The 22,088-nt window shown below is 40.3% G+C and overlaps 1 protein-coding gene across 1 annotated transcript in view; it reads right to left on the bottom strand.

Annotated features, from left to right (window-relative positions):
- Positions 1-3,665: 3,665 nt before the first annotated feature.
- Positions 3,666-22,088, bottom strand: part of COL4A2 (collagen type IV alpha 2 chain) — a 252,511-nt gene continuing 234,088 nt past the window's right edge. Inside the window, exons 40-49 of the mRNA XM_075852496.1 lie at positions 14,135-14,206; positions 13,927-14,052; positions 8,342-8,458; positions 8,056-8,217; positions 7,875-7,973; positions 7,650-7,796; positions 7,011-7,127; positions 6,146-6,337; positions 4,729-5,015; positions 3,666-4,179 (exon numbers count right to left, since the gene is read on the bottom strand). Of these exons, the coding sequence (XP_075708611.1) occupies positions 3,925-4,179; positions 4,729-5,015; positions 6,146-6,337; positions 7,011-7,127; positions 7,650-7,796; positions 7,875-7,973; positions 8,056-8,217; positions 8,342-8,458; positions 13,927-14,052; positions 14,135-14,206 (1,574 nt within the window). The 3' untranslated portion in view covers positions 3,666-3,924. The remainder of the gene's footprint in view (positions 4,180-4,728; positions 5,016-6,145; positions 6,338-7,010; positions 7,128-7,649; positions 7,797-7,874; positions 7,974-8,055; positions 8,218-8,341; positions 8,459-13,926; positions 14,053-14,134; positions 14,207-22,088) is intronic.

Below are 22,088 nucleotides of genomic sequence, written 5' to 3'. Positions count from 1 at the left end.
GCGCCGTCCGGCGCCATTTTCCTGTAGACCGGAAGTCGCGGCCGGACAGTAAGATTACTACTTCCGGTCGCGGCTTCCGGACTTGTGCACTTGGAGCGGCGGTAGCAGACTGAGCGGACGGACCGGAGGGAGCGGCGGCGACTGGAGCAGGTAAGTTATTTCTGTGTATGTAAGTGTTTTACTGTGTGTTTACTAGTGTATGTAAACCTACTACACTGTTTGTTACCTCAAAAAATGGCGACACACAGTGTACGAGGTTTGACCGTTCAATCCCCTCGTTTCTCCCGGCACTAGCCAGGATAAAGGAGGGGGGGATTCTGAGAGCTCACTAGAGCGAGTGAGTTTTCTCAAAATTTGCAGCATAAAGCAATGTGGTTGCTTTACCACATGCAATGCTGCAATTTTGGGAATTGCTCCATCTAGTGACCAGCACTGGGAAATATTATAAATTAGAATCTAATTTATAATATTTCCTGACTCGTGAAAAAAATTAAAAAAATTAGAACAATGTTTAATCACCTATACACTAATTGTTTAACTAAAAAAAAAAAAAATTTTTCTAGCGTCACATTTCCTTTAACTTTAAACACGCTCAGTTGTACTTAAGAAAGGCTCATTTGCATAAATATAAAAATGCTCATAACTTGGCCAAAAATGCTCGTTTTTGAAAAAAAAAAACAACGTTACTGTAATCTACATTGCAGCACCGATCTGCTGCAATACGAGATAGGGGTTTGAAAATCTGGTGACAGAGCCTCTTTAAGCATTCTGTATTATTTTGTGTTACTGAACCATATTGTCCATTAATACAAGAGGCCTAAAGTGAGACTGGTGACCAGCAAAGGTTTCTCTGATTTGTAATGATCGTTTGGGAAATCACACAAGTTGTCACCCACAAGTCGACAAGCAGTTACAGAATTACCAGTATCACATGTGATAGTGTCCTGTAGCTAAAGGGGTCCAACTGAGACCAGCAGATCATGGGGAGACCCACTGCTGAGAGCCTCCATGATCAGCTGTTCATGGGTAACTTGGTTTCCCTGCAGTGCCAAATCATTGCTACCATTGAAACAAAGGATGTCCAGCTATATAGATTCTTGCACCCATCTAGGCAGCGAAACACACTGGACATTGCTCATGGTTGTTGATAAAAGGGAGATCTTTATTAGCCCCTATAAGGGATGTTAAAATGGGTTCTCCAAAGCTGACAACCCTTTCAATTGTATCATGTTAGCAAGACATTGTTAGCTGTTATCGCTGTGATCTGTATGCTTTGGATCTACAATCTTCTATTAATATCAAGCTCTTGGTGAAGGGTCAAATGGACAAGAAGTGTGTGTGTGTATATGTATATATATATATATATATATATATATATATCCAATTACGAGGCAGCACTCCAATTGTAATAAAAAGGGAAGGATCCTTTTTTTTCTATTCCATGTGGCCTTTGTCAAAGTATATATATATATATACACACATGAACATGAGGCCACTGCTGATGTGCTGAGCAGTGGGAGATTTTTCAAGGAAATATTTACTAGTAATGCACATACTTTTGTACTAATACATAGAAAGCTTCAATTGCTGTCATTGAACACTGTTAAATTGTACAAAATTAGTTTGGATAAAGGAATGTGCCCTAAACAATGGTATTCCTATTCACATATGACACTGCACTTTTTTCTTGACAAAACCTTTTTATGCACAGCACTTTGGTCTAGTCAGAGATACAATGCCTGATGCTGCTATTTCAATACGTTTAAACATTGTTTCACAAATAGCAGAATAATCATAGTAATGTATTTGGTTTGCTAGGAGTTAAATGTTAAATTATATATACTGTACGTACAAACTAATGTTAAACCTTTTCACAAGAAGTTGTTGGAATACAATTTTGTGTTGCTTCCTTATTGATGCCCTCTAGTGGACATCATTCAGCATGTTATGCTAGCCATTATAACAGCACCTAAGCTTATCTGCTAACGCTGAATATTGTATAGGGAGATTGTGCATTAACTACATATTAAGGCCCAAAAGTGAAGGTAATGTTACTTTGATCTTATTTACACTGCTTTTTTAGTAAACACTATAGAAATTGTATTTGCTTAATTCTTTTGTCATTTTAAGAGCTTCAGGGAATGATAATGTATAAATGATACAAATTTACTTCAGAAATAATTATGATTTTATATATATATATATATATATATATATATATATATATAAAATATATATAGGTATGTGTAATTAGTGTTAGTCGATACAGAATTGCAAAGAATAAGTAAGTACAGTGGCAATATAAGCGAAGAAGTAGTAAAATTCTACAACTGGTGTGGTGTGGTCTTTTATTTAGCTTGGGAACATGAATGCTTCTAGCCTTGTCCTTATATAACACATGCATTGGGTGCAAGATTACATATTAAAGGGGTTATCCGACTTCATAAGAAAAAACTTAAATCAGTATGTTATGTAATGGTACTCACTAATGCCTCCTGCATCTTCATTTTTTTTTTTCTTTCAATTTTATGCATTTGTTCTGTTTGTAGTGGTGCCGTTGTTTACATGCACTACTGTAGAAAAATGGGTGGTCCCGCTTGGCTAGAATGGAAGCTGCCAAACTACATCTTCCACGATTCCCCCGGTTCCACGATCCTCCTTTGAAAACCCACCCTCCCTCTCCAGGTCATTTCAAGTTACCGCCCCCTCGCCTCTCTCAGATCCCTACCACTGTAGCCTGATTCTGTCTACTCCCCATGTCACTTTAGTTCTGGGGGAGTTTATTACTGAACACGAATCGTCATATGATCTGTGACGATTCGTTCAAGCGGCATAGCACTGCTTAGAGGAATCGTCTCATGATCTGTGACGATTCGTTCAAGGGGTGTTGCTATGTAGCGAGAACTTGTCAGATCATCTGTGACATGTATTTTGTGAATTCAGAGAGGGGAGGGGGAGCATGTGATCAAAATATGAAACTTAATAGCTACAAGAAGTTTTCAGCAGACTGGCGACCATATGACCTGAATTCACAGTGGTGTTCCTGGGCATCTTGGAAGTAAAAATGATATTAGTAAGTTTACTGATTATGTATATTAAAATGAATAGATAAATACTTTTCAAAGGTTGGATAACCCCTTTAAGGCTGTGTCATGCAGATGTTTTGCGGACATATTTTAGGTTTTGTATTATGGCCATTTACTTGGACCATCCTTGGTTCTACTAAACCAAGCATTGAGTTTTCTATAAGACACTATGGTGATCTGTTTGGTTCAGCAGAACCACATTAGATGTTATATAATGGAATTGCAATTCTTAGTTATATTTTAATCAGAATTGCACCGTTTACCATCAACAATACGATAACTCTGCAAAGCTGTAGTGAAATGAAATCCTCTACCAATGCTCTACAGGCACCATCAGGAGAATAAGTGAACTGGCAGAGGCTGGCACAATGCCAGTCCATTTATCCAGCGGTTTGGGAATTCGATATATGTAAATCCCTACATTAAATTATTAAAGGGAGTGGCCTCAAACGGTGAAATCTTCCTAGTTTTCCTGATTGTTTCTATTTAACAATATGATTTGCACTGTTCCTTGCCAATTAGAATGACAGAAAATACAAGAAGAAAAATTGTAAGTTCATCAGTCGGTTCATTCACGTGTCACTTGATTATTTTATTTTGTCTATAAAAAAACAATTCAAATACCTTGTAGTTAAAGTATTAACATATGTATAAATGCCATTCTGAGTGGAATTCTCTGTAATGACATTGGTCCCAAATGAATGGGTGACCAAAAATGACAATAACAAAATTTTCTTAACAAATGTGAAATCAACTAGTGAGGTAATAAGTTAAAATGAAGCACCAATACATTTGTTAAATGTTTTCTTATAAAAAGATAATATACATAAAATACATTTTACAGATTTTTCATGCAAACTTGGCACCGGCTAATATGAGTTCGAATCTGGCCAGCTTTCAGTGTATCTGCAGAAGGAGAGCTCTGGAAGGACTTGTCAATAGTTGTAAGCCAGAAGCTGTATTTGTTAGCAAAATAATGGCAAGTTCCACGACCACCATTGCATTCAATGAATGGAGTTGCTCGGAAGTCTTCCAGGCAGCTACCAGGGGAAGAAAGAGACTGTCCACCTCCCTCGTCACCTGCGGCTGTGTGCTGAGATAAAGAGGGCAAAATTAGATTTGGAAGATAGATTACATTACTATGCTTACAGTGGCCGAGAATAGTTCCCTTAGTCAAGATTTCTGTGTATACATAGGACTGGGGCTACAAACAGACATTATGTAGAGTAACAAATATGATAACAAATGTCAACTCTTACAGTCCATAGAGTCACGTGTACATGCAACTATTCGATTTTCATACAACTCTAGTGTAACAAAATATTATAATGTAAAAATACAAGCGATACAAATATTGCAACAGTTAATAATGGCGCTGTTTTATGTAAGAAGAGAATGTGTCTAGACCCAGCCTAACAGGTGGAACACTAAACTTCCATGCATGTGCAAGAGATTATTTCCGGTTTTAATTATGAACAATTTCAATACTGAATGATATTTATAATTGGATGTAAAAATAATCTATTGTATGTAAATGGGCCTAAAATTGTATGATGATAGATTTACAGTTTAGAAAAACAAAAAACAATAGGTTAGCAAGATAATACGTAGTTATTTGAACAACATTTCACCAAATACAAACCATAAGGAATGAATATCCAATCCACAAGCTTCTCCAGCCATCAGGACAGAGCGGGATGGAAGCATCTTGGCTATGAACGGCAATTGCAACTGCAGGAGCCTCACAGACAGTACAACGGCTTATATGGGGTTTAATATCTTCTTCTGCCAGAGGCATCATCGGAAGAGGAGCTGTGGTTGACAGCCAGTAAGATTTATCATTACGACTAGCATAATAGCACACATCACCTGGGTTGCAGTATAGGAAAGGCATTGTACTGAAGCGCTGCAGACAAGATCCAGCCAGACCTAGAGAAACACAGAAAATATGATTATAAAATAGGAATGCATGCGGTAGAGTACCTGTTATCAGGACAGTTGTCTATGCTGGGTGTACATATTATGTAAACTGTCAGATTGTGGTTAGACACTCCACACAATGATTCATATATATATATATATATATATATATATATTTATTTAATTTTTTGTTATTTTTATTTCAATTACCTTGTTTTTCACATTTCAGGTATATTATTAAAGAAGCAGCTTAAAAGCTACTGATCATTTCAGATGTGATGTGTTAAGGATCTGCCAGGCACAGCGTCTGTATCTCAGACTGCTAATCAGTCTGCACCTGCTTCTATGTCTGTGAGACTGACTCCATCTTCCACCACTCAGGATGGCAGGCTTAGGAGTGGGAGAGCCTATCACAGCCTGGCCAGATGGCGCTAGCTCCCGCCCTCTGTCTATTTATACCTGCCTTTCCTGTTCCTCCTTGCTTGTGATTCTTGTTTTGTTTCCTGGCCCTGCTGCAGCTTCTTTAACCATTTGACCCTGCTTCATATCGACCCTGGCTTACTGACTACTCTCCTGCTCTGCGTTTGGTACCTCGTACACTCCTGATTTGACTCGGCTTGTTCACTACTCTCCTGCTCTGCGTTTGGTACCTCGTACACTCCTGGTTTGACTCGGCTCATTCACCACTCTTGTTGCTCACGGTGTTGCCGTGGGCAACTGCCACTTTTCCCTTGCTTCTGTGTACCCTTGTCTGTTTGTCTGTTGGGCACTTATTGAGCGTAGGGACCGTCACCCAGTTGTACCCCGTCGCCTAGGGCGGGTCGTTGCAAGTAGGCAAGGACTGAGTGGCGGGTAGATTAGGGCTCACTTGTCTGTTTCCTTACCCCCATCATTACATGATGTCTCTTCTTTATATTCAGTCACAGGGGGCAGTGTTAAGAGACATTCTGATATAATTGAGCTATTGTAGAGTATTTCTTACATTTTTACTAGGTCTTCTTTCAACATAAATGATACAATCATCTATCAGTTAAATAGTTAAACTACACATTATAGCATTTTCATCAGTATAAACTTCTAGCTGTTATATCATTTTTAACTTACTATGAAAATGCTATTTAATATAAAGAACAAGTTACCTAGATCTTGATTGTGCGCTTTCTCCTGCCCTTCAAAATACAACAAACTGTATCCACTCCACAATTTAGCCATGCCAACAGGACACATGGGCTCTTGGTCAGTCTGGCTGTGCTTCACAAGGAGATAGCCAATGTTCACACTTCTTCCTGCCATGCCTGGCAATCCAACAGTGCCTGGTACACCAGGGTTTCCTGGCAAACAGAAGAAAAGTTATTATGTTCCTGCTAATCTAGTCATAAAAATTTACATTGTTGACATTACACAAATAGTTATGGAGATACCCAAACACAACCATAAAGCGCCTGTGTGGCCCAATTCAGAGCTCTGCTGTAGACCATCTTCGCAACTCATAGCTTAGGCTCTGTTCACATAGCATTAGAGCAATATATGTATGTACAAGGAAAGCTCCCGATACATACGCTAAAAATAGGCTACTCATTCATCGGGAAAATTACAAAAGAGTGCCCTTTCAGCATATCCCGAGCCAGTATGCGTCTGCATACATTTTTAATTTGCTTTATAGGATAGCTCAGTAGACTCAGTAGAGGGATGCAGCAACAAAAACAAACTAAAACAAACTAAAACGAATATCACACATTGTTTTTTATACTATATGAGCTAATTGGCGACATATGCCACTGTATAGGAAATCAGGTCTCCGATGGAAGGTTGAAATGCTACGTATGTGAACAAAGCCTTACAGACCCTATGGAACCAGGCTGTAATAAAATACAGTCTATATTTAATCTCCCTATTTTTGCTTCTCTGAAGATTGCAGAAACTGCAGCTTTACTCAGCAAAGAATACATCGTTTTTTAAGTTTAATACAATTTCGTCTGATACATTATAAGTAAGTAGACTTACCTTTAAATCCAAAAGAACCCCTCTGTCCTGTAGGCCCAAAGTCGCCACGGTTACCGGGCGCTGCAGACCTTCCAGATATTCCTGGCACACCTTGTTTACCTTGTGGACCCTGTAGACCTGGAAAGCGATTCAATTTCTGGATTAGATTTTGGTAATTATTCTTCAACTATTCCTTACATTTTCCAGCACTACCAGTAGAATTACTTATAGCCTTCGTATAACCAATTCCAACCAAACCTACAATTACTGAGAAATTACTGCTATAGCTACTCGTTTAGTTTCCATAAATACACCCCTTTGTGACACTTTATCTTCCTTACTAGGGTCATGCTCTAATTTTACAACAATTAGGCTGGGTTCACACTACACTTATGGGCTATGTCACAAATGTACAGGAATCAAAAGAAGAAAAAAAATTCAAATGTATACATAGCCAAAGCATATCTTTACTTTTCCTGGATGAGAGAAGCCAATGGGAGCTGAAGGGGCAAGGTGTTCAGCAGAGCGCTGCAGTCCCTGCTGTCTAGTAATCCGTGCAAAACCATGCAATTTGCTACTCTGGTAGCCTCATCCGAGACTAGAAGGAAAGTTTTATTTCTAATGTCTGTCATTTGAAAAAACTGCTGAAAATAGACACACCTTTGTTACCAACAAGTCCATGAGGTCCGTTGTCGCCCCTGATGCCTTCAGGGCCTATAACTCCTGTACTACCAATAGGACCTGGCTCCATTTTCATACTGAGTGGTATAGCAGGAGACCCAGGTGATCCAGATTGACCCTGAAGACCTGTAAAAGATTACATTATCAAGTCCCCATAGCTAAAGCTACAAACTTTACAGTGGAAATAAATATTTTGCTACTCACCCTGTGGTCCCCGGTTACCCTTTGGTCCTTTAGGACCTCTGTCTCCTAAGAATCCAGGTAATCCAAGTGGACCTTCATTACCCTGCTGACCTGCCTGACCTTTTGACAATAAAAACTTGTGTTATATTAACAAGTATATAGAAGTACAATGAAGCAGAAATGGAAATATCATACACGTTACCTTTCCCTCCATTATAACCGGGAATACCAGTAAATCCTTCTGGTCCTCTGTCACCTGGAATTCCTTTATCACCAAATTTTCCTTGTAACCCAAGTGGTCCTGGCTCCCCTTTAGCACCAGGTCGTGAAGGAATGCCTGGTCGTCCTTGGGGGCCTGGGTAGCCTGAAAGCAAAAACAATTAATTTAACAATCATTTTATAAAGATGAGTGATCTAGTAAACGGATGAACACAAACCTAAAATGTATATTGAACTTCTAAAATATATGTTAGTAAAGACAAAAATACCTGGTTGCCCTGGAGGTCCCACAGTCCCATCATCTCCTGGACTCCCTGAGTAATTAGAAACACCAGGAAATCCACGAACTCCATCTAATCCAGGTAAACCTATAACACCAGGCAAACCTAATAAAAACAGAAACATTTGGTTAGTTCCCTAATGGCATAACTGTATAGGCAAAAAGTTTTATTACGACATACAACTGATGATCCAGCTGTTGTGGTCCATGTCGGTACCAACGACAGAATAAATGGTAGGTGGAGGAGCCTTAAGGAACCTCCAAGGTTGTATTCTCAGGAATACTGGCTGTGCCATGCGCATCACAGGAAAGACGCGGGAGCTCAGGGAGTTAAATGCATGGCTTAAGTCTTGGTGTAGAGGAGAAGGCTTTGGGTTCCTAGAGCACTGGGCTGACTTTTCATTGGGGTACAAACTGTATTCAGCAGATGATTTGCACCTAAATGGAAGGGGGTCCGCTGTGCTGGGGGAGAGAATTCTAGCTGGGGTGGTGGAGTATTTAAACTAGGGCTGAGGAGGGAGGTCAATGTAGAAAAAAAAGGGGTAGTCAGGTTAGAGAGGGGTCAGACTATATTCGTGGGGGGAGAAACAGAATGTGGGGAGAGGACAAGACAACAGGATAAGGAGATCCTTTTGTTACAAAACAGCAGTGTAAATAGAAATGCCCAAATAATGTAAAATCACAATTCTGATTAAAAAAAAATGAAAAACTGAAAGGCAAGTTAAAGTGTATGTTCACAAATGCCAGAAGTCTAGCAAGCAAAATGGGGGAGCTGGAGGCCTTGATACTGGAAGAACATATAGATATAGTTGGTGTTGCTGAAACATGGCTGGACTCTTCACATGACTGGGCTGTAAATCTACAGAGTTTTACACTTTTTCGGTAAGACAGCACAAATAGGAAAGGCGGTGGCATATGTCTGTATGTGAGAAGTGATATGAAGGCGAGTGTGAAAGAGACAATAGTGGCTGAATACTGTGAGGAGGTTGAAACCTTGTGGGTGGAACTAGAAAGGGAGGTAAACACTGAAAAAATCACTTTTGGTGTAATCTATAGACCCCCCAATATAACTGAGGAGATGGAAGGTCAGCTATATAAACAGATGGAGCGGGCTGCACAGGCGGGTACAGTAGTGATAATGGGAGATTTTAATTACCGGGATATTAATTGGTGTCATGGTTCGGCTTCAACTGCAAAGGGGAGACATTTCCTCAACCTGTTGCAGGAAAATTTTATGGGCCAGTTTGTGGAAGACCCGACTAGAGGTGAAGCTCTGTTGGATCTGGTCATTTCTAATAATGCAGATCTTGTTGGGAATGTCAATGTTCATGAAAACCTTGGTAACAGTGATCACAATATAGTTACATTTTACCTATACTGTAAAAAAACAAACGCAGGCTGGGAGGGCAAAAACATTTAATTTTAAGAAAGCCAATTTCCCCTGGATGAGGACTGCAATTCAGGATATAGACTGGTAAGAACTAATGTCAAATAATGGGACAAATGATAAATGGGAGATTTTCAAATCTACTTTGGGTAATTATAGTGCAAAATTTATTCCTATAGGTAACAAGTATAAACGACTAAAATTAAATTCCACGTGGCTTACACCTTCTGTGAAAGGGGCAATACATGACAAAAAAAGGGCATTTAAAAAATCCAAATCTGAGGGTACATCTGCGGCCTTTGTAAAATATAAAGATCTTAATAAAATCTGTAAAAATGTAATAAAATTAGCAAAAATACAAAATGAAAGGCAAGTGGCCAAGGATAGTAAAACAAATCTCAAAAAATTCTTCAAGTATATAAATGCTAAAAAGCCAAGGTCTGAACATGTAGGACCCCTAGATAGTGGTAATGGGGAGTTGGTCACAGGGGATCAAGAGAAGGCAGAGTTACTAAATGGGTTCTTTAGCTCTGTATATACAACTGAAGAAAGAGCAGCTGATGTAGCCGATGCCAGTGCTGTTAATATATCAGTTGATATACTGAATTGGATGAATGTAGATATGGTCCAAGCTAAATTAAATAAAATAAATGTGCACAAGGCCCCGGGACCAGATGGGTTACACCCTAGAGTTCTTAAGGAGCTTAGTTCAGTTATTTCTGTCCCCCTTTTCATAATATTCAGAGAATCTCTAGTGACTGGAATAGTGCCAAGGGACTGGCGCAGGGCAAATGTGGTGCCTATTTTCAAAAAGGGCTCTAGGTCTTCCCCGGGTAATTATAGACCAGTAAGCTTAACATCCATCGTGGGGAAAATGTGACAAATGACAAAAAATAGTATTATAAGTGACAGCCAGCACAGTTTTACTAAGGGCAGAAGTTGTCAAACTAACCTAATCTGTTTTTATGAAGAGATCAGCAGAAGCCTAGATAGAGGGGCCGCTGTGGATATAGTGTTTTTGGACTTTGCAAAGGCATTTGACACTGTCCCCCATAGACGCCTAATGGGTAAATTAAGGACTATAGGTTTAGAAAATATAGTTTGTAATTGGATTGAGAATTGGTTCAAGGACCGTATCCAGAGAGTTGTGGTCAATGATTCCTACTCTGAATGGTCCCCGATAATAAGTGGTGTACCCCAGGGTTCAGTGCTGGGACCAATATTATTCAACTTATTTATGAATGATATAGAGGATGGGATTAATAGCACTATTTCTATTTTTGCAGATGACACCAAGCTATATAATATAGTTCAGTCTGGAAGATGTTCGTGAATTGCAAACAGATTTAAACAAACTAAGTGTGTGGGCATCCAGTTGGCAAATTAAGTTTAATGTAGATAAATGTAAAGTTATGCATCTGGGTACCAACAACCTGCATGCATCATATGTCCTAGGGGAAGCTACACTGGGAGATTCACTTGTTGAGAAGGATCTGGGTATACTTGTAAATCATAAACTAAATAACAGCATGCAATGTCAATCAGCTGCTTCAAAGGCCAGCAGGATATTGTCGTGTATTAAAAGAGGCATGGACTCGCGGGACAGGGATGTAAAATTGCCACTTTACAAAGCATTAGTGAGGCCTCATCTAGAATATGCAGTTCAGTTCTGGGCTCCAGTTCATAGAAAGGATGCCCTGGAGTTGGAAAAATACAAAGAAGAGCAACGAAGCTAATTAGGGGCATGGAGAATCTAAGTTATGAGGAAAAAATTCAAAGAATTAAACCTATTTAGCCTTGAAAAAAGACGACTAAGGGGGGACATGATTAATTGATATAAATATATGAATGGCACATACAAAAAATATGGTGAAATCCTGTTCCATGTAAAACCCCCTCAAAAAACAAGGGGGCACTCCCTCCGTCTGGAGAAAAAAAGGTTCAACCTGCAGAGGCGACAAGCCTTCTTTTATTGTAAGAACTGTGAATCTATGGAATAGACTACCGCAGGAGCTGGTCACAGCAGGGACAGTTGATGGCTTTAAAAAAGGCTTAGATAATTTCCTAGAACAAAAAAATATCAGCTCCTATGTGTAGAAATTTTTCCCTTCCCTTTTCCCGTCCCTTGGTTGAACTTGATGGACATGTGTCTTTTTTCAGCCGTACTAACTATGTAACTATGTAACAATGAAGAATTGTGTCAATATACCAATGGTAGTGGGCTGTCTTCCTCTAGTACATATGGAACACCGTTCCTTTCAAACTTCCAGTCCAACATGCTTGGGACCTACAAGTGCTAGACTACTACATTTCCTGGAGGCGAAAAGTTTTTCTTTTTTGATTTTAATGTCTTTGGAGGTCAACTCCATGTATTTCCAGTCACAAATAAGTAATTTTACTAATGTATGACACATTCACTGGCTCAGTGTCTGCAGCTGCTCCCATGCTTTTATTTCCTCATTTAGACAGTTAAAGTTAGTTGGGTGATTCAAGATTAAACACTTGGAATAATTTTAGACGCGGTTTTCGCATTAACCAAATTTTACTGAATATATGGGAACTATCCTAAATTAAAATTAGCATGTCCTATGCACACCTTAACGGCTACGCAAACATTCGAGAACATTTTCTTTTAATAAATCAATGTATTATAAGATTTTATTTCACTTTTTAATTGTTTTTTATAAAAAAAAATCAGCTTTTTTGAGATACAGTTTTTATGTATTCTGGATACCTAGAAGCTGTATCTTGCACTCTAAGGGCAGATTCACACGAGCGTTGCGTTTTTGCGCGCGCAAACAACGCGGCGTTTTGCGCGCGCAAAAAACATTTGACAGCTGCGTGTGACATCCGTGTCTGATGCGCGGCATGCGTGATTTTCGCGCATCCGCCATCATAGAGATGAGGCTAGTCGACGGCCGTCACTGTCCAAGGTGCTAAAAGAGCTAACTCTTTCAGCACCCTCGACAGTGAATGCCGAACACAATATCGCAAAACCTGTAGAAAAAAAAGAAAAAGTTCGTACTTACCGAGAACTTCCCGGCCGTTGCCTTGGTGACGCGTCCTTGGTGACGCGTCCTTGGTGACGCGCCTCTCTTGACATCGGGCCCCACCTCCCTGGATGACGCGCCAGTCCAAGTGACCGCTGCAGCCTGTGATTGGCTGCAGCCTGTGCTTGGCCTGTGATTGGCTGGAGCTGTCACTTGGACTTAATTGTCATCCCGGGAGGTCAGAATGGAGGAAGACGCCAGGAGTTAGCGGTAAGTCAGAACTTCGTTTTTTTTTCTACAGGTTCATGTATATTGGGATCGGAAGTCACGGTCCATGGTGCTGAAACAGTTTAACTCTTTCAGCACCATGGACAGTGACTATCTCCTGACGTCGCGTACCGATAATTTTTTTGCCGGGTTCGGCCAAAACGAGTTTGGCCGAACCCGGTGAAGTTCGGTACGCTTGTCCGGCTTCGCTCATCGCAAAGACACTCTGTTTGGATGTTCGGAAACAGAAAAGCACGTGGTGCTTTTCTGTTTTCATTCATCCTTTTCACTGCTGTTGCGCGAATCACGCTCGTCCCACGGAAGTGCTTCCGTGTGGTGCGCGTGATTTTCACGCACCCATTGACTTCAATGGGTGCGTGATGCGCGAAATACGCAGAGTTATTGAACCTGTCGCGCTTTTTGCGCAGCGGACAAACGCTGCGCAAAAAGCACGGACTGTCTGTACTGCCCCATAGACTTGTATTGGTCCATGCGTGCCGCGTGAAAACCACGCGGCCCGCACGGACCGAATACACGCTCGTGTGAATCCCCCCTAAGATGAACATGAACTTAGATGTGATCGATCACAGCCAGATCCTGCGTGTCAGAGACATGCAGAATCCGCTGTCACTCCCGCTGATCTGACGGATTCAGGTTTGAGTGCAAAAAGTAAAACTTTTTTTTAAAAATAAAAATCAATTTAAAAAGTTGTTTCAAATCTGTTTTTTTTTTTTGTTTTTTTAAATGTGCTTGAAGGTTTAACATTGCCTTTAATTTTACATTTTAATCTGGCTTTATAAAACGCTAAGAACAAGACCGTAATACGATTGTTCTTACTCATTGTATCTTTTTGATTATTTTATTTATTTTCTTTATAGTTTTTTTAATACCAAGTTGGAACATTCCATCTCCAGAAACACTGGCTCTTACCTGGCTCTCCTTGGGCTCCTTTTGCACCTGTATTTCCCGGTAGTCCAACAACAGTACTTTGCTCGCCCTGGTCACCTTTATCACCTATGGATCCTTTTAAACCCGGTAAACCAAATGAATCTGTGCCTATTAAAAAAATTATACAGACATTTACATCTAGTTTGAAACCTTATTGCTGCAATAATGAAAGAGTTGATGTTATCCATACCTGGTGTGCCTTGCTGTCCCTTAGTCCCTGGCAGACCTTCAAGTCCAGCCAGTCCTCTGAGTCCAGGAAAACCTGTTACAGAATGGAATATAGAATTGTTTATAAAGCACAGTTAATAGAAAGCAAGCTGAAAAAACTTCTATTACTTTGTAATACTTGATATGTAGGTGATTTATATTTATAATAACCCCCACCCGCATTGCAGTTAAGAATACATTTTTTTATGGTTATGATTTTAAAACTACAGCATGCCCATTCCCTCACTTTTTTGTCTCCTCTACTTATGCGGGCACTGTAGCTCACACGTATGGATGCTGAAACTGTTATGGGTAGCATAAGTGTCTGGAAATGTTATGGGGCACTGTTACTCTGTTATTAGGGCAATACAGCTGTCTCTGTTCATGTTTACTCAGGCTCACGGCTGCATTTAAGGTCATATACTTTTAAGTACTTTTAGTAGCGGCTGAGGCTGGTATTGCAGCTCAGTTGCATAGAGCCTGCAGTACCAGACACAGCCAGTACTAAAAGTACTACAGAGCTGTGAATGGTAACCAATGAAGGGGATATGGCGCTCACTGGAGTGCTTTATCCCCTTCAAACAGCTTATCGGCGGGGTGTCAGACCATAATTGATCTAATATTGATAGCCTATCCAAAGATAGACCATCAATTTTAAAGGACTGAATAACCCCATTTAACTCACAACTACATGAATCCTTTTCCAAGCTTCCCATCATCTTGGCCTGGAAAAGATCTTGTCTACACTATCACTGTTGAGTTTATTTCAGGGTCATGACTACAGGGCACTTAACAGCAAAAAAAAAAAAAGCAGATGTCAAATGGATACCAAGTGCATAGGTAGATACGTTTCATGTCTGTAATGACTGGTAGATATTCAGATTTGCTGATACTAACACAAGCATGTCTGAATGATAAATGCTAACAAAGTCAAATTAATCCAAATTAATTTTAACTGAGAATACAAATAGTTTAGAACTAACATTCTTATACGCGATTAAATGCCCATTTACACGGGCCAATAACCGGGCGACCAAGCGTTCTTACGTATGGTCATTTGTCGGCTAATCACATACTTTATGCAGTACGTGCATCGAGAAATACATATATTTTTGTCACTTATGAATAGTAATATTTTTGTTTTGATAGTATAAGCAATATATGCGTATTTTCACTTCCAGTGTTTAGTAACACTGCTTATTTAACTATATTGTCACCATGTATCAATATGCATCTGTACTTAGTCAGTATTGATACCTTTATCATTATGCACTTGTCACTTTATTCATTCACAAAAGGGAAGGGCACTTTGGTTATAAGGGGTACTGCAGTACTATACTTTATCTCTCCAAACTGATTAATAGTCCTTTCAGCGTTAAATTATATATAGTCCTTTTCATCTATGGCTACCTGGGGTAGCGCATGCTCTGTTGATCCGAACAGCAGAGGCTCCGTTCTGAGCATCAGGACTGGCGCTCTGCGCCGTCTCCCTAATGACACGTCTGGGGATGGCGCATGCGCAGTAGTATTTGATAGCCTGGGACGCTCTTCTCGCGACACCTCGATAGATCCCGTGCATGCGCTGTTTACCAGGCCAATTATTGGTCAGATTCTCATCACTTGATCTACACTGTTCTATTTAAAGGAAAGGTGTCATGAATTTTATATTTTTTTAATTAATTTATGTGTTTTTATTTAATAAAATATTATATTGACTTTATTTATTTTTTCACACACAATGTTTTTTTTTATCAACCCTTTCTTACTTTACTGGGGGCTGCCGTGTTTTCTTTCATCTGTGTATGTGTCAATTCACAACACATACACAGATGGAATATGGCAGATACAGTGCATAGGACACAATGAACGGGACCCGTTCCTTACATCCTCTGCATCTGCCGTCTCGCTGGTTTGTAGGGGGAAAGCCAGCGCCATTTTGAAGACTGGCCACACTGCAGGTAGGGTGTGTGTGTGTGTCTGTCTCTCTCTCTCACGGCCCCCCCTCTCGTGACCCCCCTTGCGGCCCCGTTGCACACCTGCTGTAAATTTGTGTGTGCGTGTGTGTGTAGCAGAGCTGTGTGTGTGTAGCAGAGCTGTGTGTGCGAAGCAGAGCTGTGTGTAGTGTGTGCAGCAGAGCTGTGGGTGTAGTGTGCGCAGCAGAGCTGTGTGTGTGTAGTGTGCGCAGCAGAGCGGTGTGTGTGTGTGTGTGTGTATGTAGTGTGCGCATTAGAGCTGTGTGCATGTGTGTGTAGTGTGCGCAGCAGAGCTGTGTGTGTGTGTGTAGTGTGCACACAGAAGAGCTGTGTGTAGTGTGTGCAGCAGAGCTGTGTGTGTGTTTGCGTGTGTAGTGTGTGCAGCAGAGCTGTGTGTGTATGTGTAGTGTGCGCAGGAGAGCTGTGTGTGTATATGTAGTGTGCGCAGCAGAGCTGTGTGTGTGTAGTGTGCGCAGCAGAACTGTGTGTGTGTGTAATGTGCACAGAAGAGCTGTGTGTAGTGTGTGCAGCAGAGCTGTGTGTGTAGTGTGCACATTAGAGCTGTGTGTATGTGTGTAGTGTGCACATTAGAGCTGTGTGTATGTGTGTAGTGTGCACATTAGAGCTGTGGGTATGTGTGTAGTGTGCACATTAGAGCTGTGTGTATGTGTGTAGTGTGCGCAGCAGAGCTGTGTGTGTATGTGTAGTGTGCGCAGCAGAGCTGTGTGTGTGTGTAGTGTGCGCAGCAGAGCTGTGTGTGTGCAGTTTTTGTGTACGCTTTTTGTAAGTTTTTGGGCGTCTAGTTAGGACTCCCACTGACTCTGGGAACATTTGGTGCATTTTATACACCAAAGAATTGATATAATAACCTCTTTATTACGCAACACGGTTTTTAAAAATGCTTGCGTAAAAGACGAACGGCTCGCTTTCCCTTTGATGTAAATGGGAAGCTTAATCAAGCGTTTGACGCTTTTTTCATGTGTTTTTTGGCGCATTTTGCGTGCGCTTTTTGCATGTTTTTTCGCGCATAATTAGGACTCCCATTGACTATGGGAACATTTGGCGTGTTTTACGTGCAAAGGAATTTAATCGACACCTCTTAATTTACACAACGCGTTTTTTAAAAACGCGTGTGTAAAAAAGCGCTTTATATGTACTAACAGTGTGCTTTACCAATTATGTAAATGAAAAGCGTAATCAAGCGTTTTTTGGCACGTAAAATGCGCCAAAAAAACACGTCAAAAACATGCTGTGTGAACCTGTCAACTGAAAAGTAATTCGCCACAGTGGCTTCCCACTTCACTTTCATCATTCTTAGGGTATGTTCACGGGCTATTTTCAGCCATTTTTGGGCCGCAAACGCCCCAAAAAATGGCTAAAAATCCGGGGGCTGAACGCCTCCAAACATCCACCCATTAATTTCAATGGAAAAAACAGCGTTCCGTTCCCACAGGGCGGAACATAAAAACGCCTCGTAAAAAGAAGTGCATGTCACTTCTTGACTTGTTTTTGGAGCCGTTTTTCATTGACTCAATAGAAAAAGAGCTTCAAAAACGGCCGTAAAAGACACCGCAAAAAATGCTAGTTGCTTAAAAAACGGCTGAAAATCAGAGGCTGTTTTCCCCTGAAAACAGATCCTTATTTTCAGATGTCTTTTCTTAAGCGTGTTAACATAGCCTTAGCCTGAGGGTATGTGCACACGACCTCTTTTCAGACGTAATGGAGGCGTTTTACGCCTCGAATTACGCCTGAAAAGACGGCTCCAATACGTCGGTAAACATCTGCCCATTGCTTGTGATGGGTCTTACGATGTTCTGTGCAGACGAGCTGTCATTTTACGCGTCGCTGTCAAAATACGGCGCGTAAAATGACGACTCGTCAAAAGAAGTGCAGGACACTTCTTGGGACGTTTTTGGAGCCGTTTTCTCATAGACTCTATTGAAAACAGCTCCAAAAACGGCCAAAAAAACGCAGCGAAAGACGCTTGTTGCTCAAAAAACGTCTGAAAATCAGGTGCTGTTTTCCCTTGAAAACAGCTCCGTATTTTCAGACGTGTTTGGCTCAGCGTGTGAACATACCCTTATGGTGTGTCCTAGAGCTTCTACCGGCTGCACTGTAAAAGCACTCCCAAAATGGGAGCCAGACACTGCTTAGCAATTTGATGACACCTTTTACTGGCTTGTAGGCAAAAATAGGGAGGGGGGGTGAGTTTCCTTCCCACATTTACAGCAGCCGTGAGTCAGGGTGCGTTCCCTTATTCACATTGCTGTAATTCTGGGAAGTGCTCCCTCTGATGGCCAACATAGGAAAACATGCCAAATTATTAGAAAAAAAAAAAAATACAGCCAAAAACGTAAAAAGTTGAATAAAAATAAGTAACTTACGTAAAAAAAAAATAATATTCGCGACACATTCCCTTTAAACTACCCAATACATTGCTAATACCCCTTGAAAAAGCTATTTACGGGAAACGCGCGTCGGAGCGCTATTTTGGGAGCACGGACGACTCTTCACTAATGGGTAAGACACTTTGTCTAGGGTACCTATGTAGGACTTATCTTTAGATGTGCGGCTTTTAGGGATTTTCTGACAGTGGTAGTCTGATTCAGCATTTGGCATGCATGCTGACACCTTTCCCGTTAGAATCTGCACTTGCAGTAACACTTTCTGTGCCCTTCTCTTATGTGGATACTTATATCTTTTTGAATTTTTGCTGGCCGTATAACACTAACCTGTGAACATTGTGTATGGCTATTGTATATGCCCTACAGAGGGTATCCCATACAACAATGTACAACCAATACAATATATTAGAGTGATAGTCACAGATATATGTGTAATGTATATATTGCTGTGATATTTTTATATCTGTTTGCTTCGTGTAGCCCACATGCATTATATCATGTTGGGATCTCCTGCGTATTTTATATTCCTTATTTTTTGAGATGTAATAAAATGTGCGACTTTTATATTTTCATATATAAAAAATAATTATTGTTATCAGCGCATCTCCCTATGTAAACAGGAGACCGCCAACAATATTCAAACTGTATGGAGACCGAACAATCATATTAATGAATGTTTGTCCCCATACAGTTTGCATTGGCCCATGTAAACGAGCACCGATTGACTTGTTATATCATTATGGGCAGAAATCTGTCCGTGTAAAAGAACCTAAGCCTATTTTAGGAGAAACATTACATATTTAATAGTCAAGAAAAGTAATCCTGAGCGTAGACTGTATGCCCTCTCCCCCGTATGTCTTATAAACTTCAGTTCTAAAAGCAATTTGGGAGAGGCGGCAGTAAAATGCAAAAAATGTGTCTATCCTTGAGGATGCCGAATGAGCTAGCAGCGATACAAGTGGGATTTCTATTGCAGTACACTTAAAGACCTGGTTATCTCATACCACGTGCATTTAAAGAGGCTCTGTCACCAGATTCTCAAATCCCTATCTCCTATTGCATGTGATCGGCGCTGCAATGTAGAGAACAGTAACGTGTTTTGTTTTTTTTAAACGTTCATTTTTTGCCAAGTTATGAGCAATTTTATATATATGCAAATGAGGTTTGAAATAGACAACTGGGCGTTTTTTTTTCGTATGTCCAACTGGGCGTGTATTGTGTTTTTAACTGGGCGTGTTTACTTGTTTTACTAACTGGGCGTTGTGAATAGATGTGTATGATGCTGACCAATCAGTGACCAGTCAGCATCATGCACTCCTCTCCATTCATTTACACAGCACATAGTGTTCTTACTAGAACGATGTGCAGCCACATACACAAGTGTCCTGATAATGAATACACATGACCTCCAGCCTGGACGTAATGTGTATTCAGAATCCTGACACTTCTGAAACTTTTCTGTCAGATTTCCAGCAAGGGAAACGAAATCTCGTTTACCTCGTAATCTCGCGAGATTACGCGTGGCTTGCTGGAATCTCACAGAAAAGTTTCAGAAGTGTCAGGATTCTGAATACACATTACGTCCAGGCTGGAGGTCATGTGTATTCATTATCAGGACACTTGTGTATGTGGCTGCACATCGTTCTAGTAAGAACACTATGTGCTGTGTAAATGAATGGAGAGGAGTGCATGATGCTGATTGGTCACTGATTCGTCAGCATCATACACTTCTATTCACAACGCCCAGTTAGTAAAACAAGTAAACACGCCCAGTTAAAAACACAATACACGCCCAGTTGGACATACGGAAAAAAAACACGCCCAGTTGTCCATTTCAAAGCTCATTTGCATATATATAAAATTGCTCATAACTTGGCCAAAAATTAACGTTTTTTAAAAAAAAACACGTTACTGTTCTCTACATTGCAGCGCCGATCCCATGCAATAGGAGATAGGGATTTGAGAATCTGGTGACAGAGCCTCTTTAAGTATAATATTCCCTTTTTTTTTATTATATTTTTTTGATTTTCTCACGTGGATGCCACTTAATTTTTTTTTCGCCTTAAGCAGGGGGCATAATGGAGATTGTTAAATCTTAGTCAGTCTGGTAGTCTTTTGGCTATTGTTATATTTTGTTTATATTTGTGCATGCACTACAAGGGTACTTCCTCATTTCAGGGGACCAGATTTAAGCAATGGCATTTTAAATTGGGTGTGCACAACTAATTTTATGTGTCATCTTCCTCTTGGTTGCTTATTTTAGGAGAAAAAGGACGTTCCAAGAAAAGTAAACCTGGGCGTAGACCAGGGGTGGGCAAACTTTTTGACTCGCGGGCCACAATGGGTTCTAAAATTTGACAGAGGGGCCGGGCCAGGAGCATTTGGAGGGAGTGTTTGGGCCGGATATACTAAAGCATTAAATGTAGTGTGTGCAAACCTCATAGCACAGTAAGAACACTACAACCCAATTTATTAACTGTCTTTCAAATGTGAAAAATAGCCCTTATCAGTTAATAAATTTGTCTCAAGGAATATGCAAGATATGGCATTTACATACTATTTCGCAGATACTGGGAGGAGGAAATGTAAATAGATTAAAATAACATACGCACTGTGATTTATCAAGAAAAAAGTTCTGTTGACTCTGTAAATTAGCTGCCAACCTCTGAGCAGTAGCCGCCCGTTCTTGTGTTGACTGCTTGCTAGCATAGTTTGCATGCTTCGTGGCAAAGTGACGGCTGATATTGTACTCTTTGAAAACCGAAGGGCTTAATGGTGACGTGAAACGAAGTGAAAATTAAAGTGAAATAAAGAGAAATACGCGCCACATTAACCCCTTAATGACCGGGCCATTTTGCACGTTAATGACCAAGGATTATTTTTTGTTTTTTCATGGTCGCATTCCAAGAGTCGTAACTTTTTTTTTATTACGTCGACATAGCCGTATAAGGGCTTGTTTTTTGCGGGACGAGTTGTATTTTGTAATTGCACCATTTTTAGATGCTTACAATATATTGATTAACTTTTATTAACTTTATTTTAGGAGAGAATTGAAAATAAGCAGCTATTCCAGCATTAATTTTCACGTTATAAATTTACGCCATTTACTATGCAGCGTGAATAACATGTTACCTTTATTCTACGGGTCGGCACGATTACGGGGATACCAAATATGTAAAGGTTTTATATGTTTTCCTATGTTTGCACAATAAAAACCCTTTTAGAAAAAAATTACTTGTTTTTGCATCGCCGCGTTCCAAGAGCCGTCATTTTTTTATTTTTCCGTCGATGTGACCGTATGTGGGCTTGATTTTTGCGGGCCAATGCGTAGTTTTCATTAGTACTATTTTGGGGTACATAGGACTTATAGATTAACTTTTATTTTATTTTTTATGGGGGGAATGGGAGAAAAGAGAGAATTTTGCCGTTGTTTTTTGCGGGTTTTTTGGACGCCGTACATCCGGCGGTTTCATTAATGTGTTCATTTTATTGGTCAAGTTGTTATGATCGCGGGGATACCATATATGTGTATGTGTTATTTGTTTTGACACTTTTACTG

This window comes from Rhinoderma darwinii, chromosome 2 (assembly GCF_050947455.1).
Source record: "Rhinoderma darwinii isolate aRhiDar2 chromosome 2, aRhiDar2.hap1, whole genome shotgun sequence".
NCBI lineage: Eukaryota > Metazoa > Chordata > Amphibia > Anura > Rhinodermatidae > Rhinoderma > Rhinoderma darwinii.
This window is presented reverse-complemented; position numbering and strand designations above follow the sequence as displayed.